This window comes from Octopus sinensis, unplaced genomic scaffold (genome assembly GCF_006345805.1).
Source record: "Octopus sinensis unplaced genomic scaffold, ASM634580v1 Contig14339_ERROPOS36459, whole genome shotgun sequence".
In the NCBI taxonomy this organism is placed as follows: domain Eukaryota; kingdom Metazoa; phylum Mollusca; class Cephalopoda; order Octopoda; family Octopodidae; genus Octopus; species Octopus sinensis.
In genome coordinates, this window is record NW_021833227.1 from 27501 (window position 1) to 36459 (window position 8959).

The following is an 8959-nucleotide window of genomic DNA, read 5'->3' on the forward strand; positions in this document are numbered from 1 at the left end:
AGCATAAATACACATATATAAGATCATGTATATAAAAATATGGAAATATGCACATAAATACACATCCACACAAATATAAGTATATACATGCATACATATACATCCATGTATGTATATGCAAATATATATGCATACCTACAATACAGTCATCTGCATAAAAACATTTCTAGGTCCTGACGTATATATATGCAAACAACTTTTTTGAAAAATTGCTGAGTGTATAATAATAAAAATCAGATAAAAGACTTGCAAAATAGAACACCATATATTGAATTATCTATAAATTTAATGATTAAATGGGTTTGTAAAATACAATAAAATGAAATGTAAGTAAAAATAATTTTTAATGATAAAAAAATAAAAATAGAATTTTAAACATGAAAATGCATATAACAGTCGAAGGTTTTCTTAAGAAATATGTCCAAATATATACAATAAGTTTGCGATGTGAAATAAACCATGAATTACAAGATACAAATCCAGCAGTGTCATTGAAAACTAGCTCAAGATTCAACAGGAACATAAAACTCTGAGTAACAGCTTTTGTTGTATTTCTGCTGCTTTTAAATAATACACACACACACATATATATACATAGATTTATATATATGCATACATATATATATGTGTGTGTATATATATATACATACAAATTATATATATATTATATATATATATATGAACTGTGATGAAACGGCAACGAGAAACTCAGAGTAACAGATTTTGTTGAATTTTCTGCTGCTTAAAATAAAGTATATATATATATATATATATATATATATATATATATATATATATATATATATATCGGGCGTTGTGAGTGTTTATTGAGCGAAAACACCTAAAGCTCCACGAGGCTCCGGCAGGGGATGGTGGTGATCCCTGCTGTACTCTTTCACCACAACCTTCTCTCACTCTTACTTCCTGTTTCTGTTGTACCTGTATTTCAAAGGGCCGGCCTTGTCACTCTCTGTGTCACGCTGAATATCCCCGAGAACTACGTTAAGGGTACACGTGTCTGTGGAGTGCTCAGCCACTTACACGTTAATTTCACGAGCAGGCTGTTCCGTTGATTCGGATCAACCGGAACCCTCGTCGTCGTAACCGACGGAGTGCTTCCATTCCATATATATATTGTAGCGCTTAGTGAAATACATTATCCCTGTTTGGGAGATATCATACAAATAAGGATGTGGCAGATAACAGCCATCCTTCGGCTGCTTAGACCCATTTGTGTCCACTGCTCTGATTGGTTGGTTTTGGTCCAGTTTTGACTCTTTGCTTTATTTCGCGCCAATGTGTAAACCAACTAATCGCAACTTCTGATAAGGTCCTGTGACACAGTTTTCTAGGTTTACTCTGGAGCCCACTAATCTCTTTAAAAGGCTAGATCAACAAACCATTATTGGTCTGTGGTCCTAGAGCAGTGCTTTTCAAACTTTTTGCTGGAGTGGAACCCCAAGGAAACATTCCACTGGCTCGAGGAACCCCTGTGCAATAATTTAATAGTCCTATGCACACATATCTGCACAGGAGAATTAAAAATTACTGCCGATTTTAGCAGTTTTGTAACTTTTTGCGGAACCCCTGGACTGTACTGGCGGAACTCTGGTTGAAAACCACTGTCCTGGACCATTGACCACTGAGCATCCAGCGACAGCCAGCCAGTTCGAGCAACTCATCCATGTTCCAGCGACAGACAGCAATGGCACCAACACCACGGCAGCATTTCAGGACCTTTCTCCACCGTTGACTTCAACAATATGTACACATCAACATCACCCAGGTTTAACTTCACACTGTTTGTGAATACTCACCAAGGTTAACAGCTCAGTCTACCTGCGAGATCTTCTATACCAAGTAACCCAGCATAGGATAGAAGCCACAACCTCTACACGCATAGTAACCAGCTCTCCACTTTGTAGCCTCGACTTCTCTGTTACAGAACCTCTGGTAATTATCTCCATTTGTGTCTGAACATTCATCTAGCGATCCTGTTATAGACTCTTTGTATGCTCTGTATTACTATGTACATACTTATGACATGCACACACAGACACACTCTCATGAACACACAGACACACTGTCGCACTCACGAACACACGCACGCTCTGCTACCCACATGTTAATATCTAAATAAAATCTTTTCTCTTATACATATTGGTTGCGTTATCTTCCTTATTCCTTTTGGCACATATTTTGGCTTCTTTTGCAGGTGACCGTGCGGTGTTTAAAAGGAGACATTCTTTTGTCACCATCTCCTTTAGCACTGTCGCACTACAAGATATATATATAAATTAGAGAAGAACCACCTTTTATCAATTCAGACAATGAAATAACAATGATATAATTAAATTATACCATATAGGAAAAAATTAAATAAAATATGTACGATAAAACATACACCAATAAGTAAGTAAAGTACAAAATAATAAATAAAAAGTATATAATTGGTAAAAAGACTACACGTGTTTCATGGCTATATTTTCAAACTGATAACAGTAAAATCAATTCAATTTAAATATAGTCACTCTTCAGGTCCAAGATAAAAACAATAAAATAATTAATTAAATATACTATATAATCTTGTAATATATATATATATATATATATGTAAATTTACAATAAAAATGGAACAATACAATAATATATCATAAAATACAGACACAAAATATCTTAACAAATATAATCTGGAATAAATAGATATAATCGGAGATTAAATATCATTATGATATATATTATATACAGTTATTGTACAGTTATGAGCCTTCCATAGTAGCTTTCTCTCCTTAACTCGCAAAGCCTTTCGGATTTGTTTATAAAAATATTATTGATATATATATATATATATATGTGTGTGTGTGTGTGTGTGTTGTGTGTGTGTGTGTGTGTGTGTGTGTGTGTATATACATACATATATAATATATATATTTTGTTTTTTTATTCCTTTTATTCTTTTACTTGTTTCAGTCATGTGACTGCGGCCATGCTGGACAACTGCATTTAGTCAAACAAATCAACCCCAGGTCTTATTGTTTGTAAGCCTAGTACTTATTCTATTGGTCTCTTGCTGAACTGCTAATTTACGGGGATGTAAACACACCAGCATCAGTTGTCAAATAATGATGGGGGGACAAATACAGACACATAAACCTACACACATATATATATATATGATATATATATATGTGTGTGTATATATGTGTGTGTGTGTATGTATGTATATACGACTGGCTTCTTTTAGTTTCCATCTACCAAAACCACTCACAAGGCTTTGGTCAGCCGAGGCTATAGTAGAGGACACGTGCATAAGATGCCATGCAGTGGGACTGAACCCAGAACCAAGCTTCTAATCACACAGTCACGCCTTAAGATACACACCAGTTAAATAAGAGCTACTGATAGTTTCATGCCATGAAAGCACTATAGATCGGCAGATTTATATAATGAGAATTGTACCTCCAAACTCAGTGCTTATGGTTACTTCTATTTAGAAACCAGGATACTGGTCTTTGAGAAAACATGAGGAAAAAAACTCAGAAGATTGATACAAAAAGTGGAACAAGAAGACCAAAAGTGAATAAAAACAGTAAAAAGAAAGGAAACAAAACCAAGAGTTGTGCTCCCTTTGTCTATAGAAGCCATAATTAATCAAGCTGGTCTAGAATAATTCAATGAGGAAGGGACTAATGTCTGTGAGACAGCTGCTCAATCTGGTATGGTTGCTATCCTCTAGTTCAACAAAATAGATTTGTCCATGTGCTTGCATTTCTGAAAGTTTCAGATCTGGTGGAATTCTTGGCTTTAAAAAGAATGTTTGATCTTTCAGCAATACATGGCTTTCGTCTCTTTGATCCATTTGCATTTGGTGTAGAGTTCTCTCATCTGTCCAAAGTTGATTTCTTAGATGTTTCCCAAACTTAAACTTGCGCTCTTATAAACCTTATCATAAAAACCAAATGAGAAACTCACCACTATAGTGTTTAAAATCCTGATAGCCATGGAATCTGTTGGAGTGTGTGTGTGTGTTTGTGGAGGTTCATGGCTCAGTGGTTATGTTGTTGCACCCATGGTTGTTATATTGCGGTTTCGATTTCTGGATTGGGCAATGTTTTGTAGTCTTGAGCAAAACATTTCATTTCATGCTGCTCCAGTCCACTCAGCAAACAAAAATGAGTAATCCTGGACAAACTGGCATCCCATCCAGGGAAAGAAATATATTTGGCACAGAATCTAGGAAACTGACTTTTTGAGACTATAGCTCAGGAAGGAATTTGAATCTTATTATATATATATATATATATATATATATTATATATATATATATATATATATATATATATATATATATATATATATATATAATATATATATATACATGTGTGAGTTATGTTATATATATATATATATACATGTGTGAGTTATGTATATAATATATATGTGTGAGTTATGTATATATATAATATATACATGTGTGAGTTATGTATATATATATATATATATATATATATATATATATACATGTGTGAGTTATGTATATATATATATATATATATACATGTGTGAGTTATGTATATATATATATACATACATGTGTGAGTTATGTATATATATATATATATATATACATGTGTGAGTTATGTAGATATATATATATATATAAATAGATGTATGTATTTTTCCCTTGTTAAGAATTAACATGGGAAAAATAGATAAATAGTTACCAGGGTAGCAAAAAATCACACAAGTAGAGAGGTTGTAACTCCTTGTTTTTAATGGTAGAAACTTCGGGTTTACATGGAATTTTTTGTATAATATATATGGATGCCTTTATGAAGGCCTACCGAAAGTTAGTGAGATCAGGCAAAGATGGCTCTGACTTATCTGGTCGTTGCATGCCCCACCCTGAACATGAAGCTTCTAAATTAGTCTTGTGGTGATGTAAGAGTAGGAACACATTGTCACACTTACATCGACAACCCAAGACCTCAAAGATGGACTGAAAAGTGCAGTGGGTAGAATTTCTTACTGCAGCCTGGGTTGGAATCCAGCAATAAAAAAAGAAATCAGGAGTTAATGCTATCATCTTAACACTGAATACACTTAAATGTGTTAATTCACCTTCGTTAATATGCATCATATTGGCACACATGAATGCATTCTCTTTTAAATTTTACTAAGAAACACCAAATTATGTCTTGTTATTATCATTTGGCTCTTGATTTAGTATTTCTGAGAATCTGTAGACAGCTGCAGCTTCATTGTGCAGGGATCCATATGCTGCATTTTTAGAACCTATACACATCTGGTAGTGTTTTGCATCTAAATTGTCTAGGCATTGTCTCTGGTGGTAAACATGTTCCACTGCCAAATCAGGGGCTTGGAATACTGTCAGGTTGGATATTAGGCACCTGTCATAGAAACCTACATCTTCACCTCCCCATGTTATGATTTTTGTGTCAAAGCCACCTACATCCAGAAAGTCTTTCTTGTATATGGAAACCACACCAAAACCAAAGAATAGCCAAAAGCCATTGTTCTGGTCAAATAGGAAGGGATTTTTCTTGCAATTTGGTTTGTAACAAATTGTTTCAGGATTAAATCCATTGAAGACGATAGGAAAATACACTCGCTGGCCATATATTGTGTTAATTCGTACTCGATGTAGAAACGCTTCTGTTATGACCATATCAACATCAAGGAAAAGAAGCAGGGAGTCATTCCTGCAGTTCTTCACGCCATGCTGCAGCGCCACTGCACGAGAAAATTTTCCAGACAAAAATGTCACTTCTACTTTCATGGAAGCATACTGAGACTCCAAGCGTTTCATCTTGTCTATGTTTTTGAGGTAGGACCTGTTTGGGTCTTTGTACACGACAAGAATCACGTTGAGATTCTCAAGTGTTTCTTTAAAGATCTTCTCCAGTGTCTTAGTAAATCGTGCAAATTCTTTCACTTTTTTACTAATTGGTAGGATCAAATTGATCTGTTTTAGCTCATTGCTACCATTCACATTATTGTGTCTGGATCTGATATGGAAACCTTCCTGAAACATATCCTCTTCTTCAGTAAACATCAATGGCAACAGATGCTGTGAAGTGATAAATGTGGCATTGTAATGGCTACTTTTAGACTTTGGTTGCAATAAGTAAACATGTAGCAGATGTTGTACCCCTTGCACAGGTGACATATAACGGTAAGCTCGCAGAATATTCTTTAACTTGATATCATCAGTCCCTTCCAAATAGCGATTGAAGAGAGTTCTAACAGCAGTCTGTAGGATTTGGTTCTTCTTTTTCAGATTCAGATTTTGCTTAGCAGACCCATACGTGTTCTCTTTAGAGTAAATCGAATTCTTCTCTATATACTCCCAGTTAGCTGAATCATCGTTGGCACCATACCAAAATCTGAGGTGTGTTCCCCATTGAGGTTTCTGATTCAAAAGTTCAATTTCGTGAAGGAACTTTAAGGTAGGCATCGAATAATGCTTCAACTGTTTAGCAATTATACTCCTTTTTGCCATTTCCAAATCATTTCTCAGCATGTCCGCCTTTTCTTTTAACCATTTGATTTCATCTTGTTTGAAATGTATGGATAACCAAAATACCGAACTACTGTTTTTTAATGGATGTAAGGTGAAGGCATAGCTCTCCTTTGACCCAAGCTCATGGTTAAAACTGCCCATCGCATCACAATAATTATGGTAGAACAAAGTTGTTACCTGAAAAAAAAAAATTAATAGTTAGCAAAATAATTTAGCAAAAAAATAATTTTTGAAAAACATAAAATAATCACACTTTAAAAAACACCATTAAATATCCATTAAAAGAACAATAAAACAACCATTAAAATTAATGAGGAATGAGTTTCTGTGATATTTACATTGGAGCTAGATATGTCAGATGTAGCAGCCAAACCTCTCTTAAATTGAAAGAGGAAGGACACCGAATAATATAGGCCCGTTCTATCAGTGTGGACCTAGATTAACAACAATGGTTCTTGAAAATATATTTACCAGCAGAATAATGGCTTCTGATTTCAGCAGAAAGCTAACAATTTTAAGAGGAGAGAACTAATTGAAACCCTTCACCACAGTATTTGACTGGTACTTTATTTTATTGACCCCGGCGGGATTGAAGGTGGAGTTGGTCATGACAGGATTTAAACTCAGAAAGTAAAGACCAAAAAGGAATACTAAACAGCAATTTTCTAGTGTTCTTTTATGGCATATTAGAGTCATTTAGCCTTTTATAGGCTCCACATGTTTGATTGGTCGTTTGACCTATCATGTGAGTTTGGAACATTTGTTGAGTCCTGTATTTTGATTGGTTGAGTATTGTGCAGCATAAGGATCTCAGATCTAATCACATTCTATGTAATACATTCTCATACAACAAACCTGAATCATCACTGGATCACACCTTCTGCCTATATATACCTTTATCAAATCATTTATAGAAAGAGGGATGAGAGAATTTCAGGAAGAAATGGCTGTAACGCACAGGAATGGCCGTGTAGTAAGTAGCTTGCTTACCAACTACATGGTTCCAGGTTCAGTCCCACTGCATGGCATTTTTAGCTAGTGTCTTCTACTATTTTGGTAGATGGAAACTGAAAGAAGCCTGTTATTTATATATACATATATGTATGTATGTGTGTGTATGTGTTTGTGTGTCAGTGTTTGTCCTCCCAACATCACTTGACAACTGATGCTGGTGTGTTTACGTCCCCGTAACTTAGCAGTTCGGCAAAAGAGACTGATAGAATAAGTACTAAGCCTACAAAGAATAAGTCCTGGGGTTGATTTGCTTGACTAAAAGGTGGTGCACCAGCATGGCCGCAGTCTAATGACTGAAACAAGTAAAAGAATAAAATAAAATATATATATATATAATAACAAAAGAAAGTTTGTGTTTGTGAATTTGTTACTTTAACTCCTTCAAGACTATCCAACAGACCTTGATGAAACTTGACACGTGTGTTGGGCTAGTGTCCATGCGGTCACTTACGCACTTGGAATTTTTTAAAAATCGATTTTTAATCAGCATCGATTTTTCAAAAACCGGAAAATTTCAACATTTTCCACACTAGCCATTATGACATCCATTTGATGAAAAATGTTTCATGGTTATAAACAGACAGCTTATTAACGGTAATCTATTTAGCATTTGCTAATTCTTCATTTCAATGCGAATTGTTTTGATTTGCTAAAACTTATTTCAATTTGTTGTTTTAATTCCTCAGCATTTCAGGTTTCGATTAGGTAAGAGCATTTATTTCTCAAGCAAAATTTAGGTATTTTGCATACTAGCCATCATGATATCAATTTGTCAAAATCTGCCCCAAAGCATAAAATTTCCCCATTTTAAGCACATGCACAAAAATGACGATGACATGGGTTTGCTAACAGACCGCTCAGTTTTCGTCAAATTGGTCCTACCCATTATTGTAGATTTTAAAGTTTTGAAAAATGTCGAAATTTGCTGAAAAATGTTTCATGGCTATCAACAGACATCTTATTAACATTAATTTTTTAGCAGGTACCTCAGCAAGTAAATATATATATATATATATATATATATATATATATATAATATATATATATATATATATATATAACCAAATAATATATAAACATATTCATATATACATACATATATATACATACCTACATCTATATATATATATATATATATATATATATATCAATATCAGGGTAGCAAAAAATTCAAGAGAAATTTTTTCGAGAAAGAAAAAATAGTCAACAGACAATATAATGTACATTCAACAATAATATTAAGGAATGGCCTTAATAGGCCATTCCTTAATATTGTTATTATATATATATATATACAAATATACAATGGGGTTTTTTAGTTTCTGTCTAACCAAATCCACTCACAAAGCTTTGGTCAGCCAGAGGCTATAGTAGAAGACACTAGTCCAAGGAACCATGCAG

The 8959-nt window shown here is 34.1% G+C and overlaps 1 protein-coding gene across 1 annotated transcript; it reads right to left on the bottom strand.

Annotated features, from left to right (window-relative positions):
- Nucleotides 1-4756: 4756 nt before the first annotated feature.
- On the bottom strand, nt 4757-6734 carry LOC115230067 (chondroitin sulfate synthase 1-like). Its single transcript, XM_029800302.2, has one exon. It carries the CDS (start codon nt 6683-6685, stop codon nt 5192-5194), a length of 1494 nt encoding a protein of 497 aa, XP_029656162.1. The 5' UTR covers nt 6686-6734; the 3' UTR covers nt 4757-5191.
- Nucleotides 6735-8959: the final 2225 nt, after the last annotated feature.

Coding starts and splice junctions, on each gene's coding strand:
- LOC115230067 (XM_029800302.2), bottom strand. CDS start 6,685: ATGGGCAGTTTTAACCATGAGCTTGGGTCAAAGGAGAGCTATGCCTTC.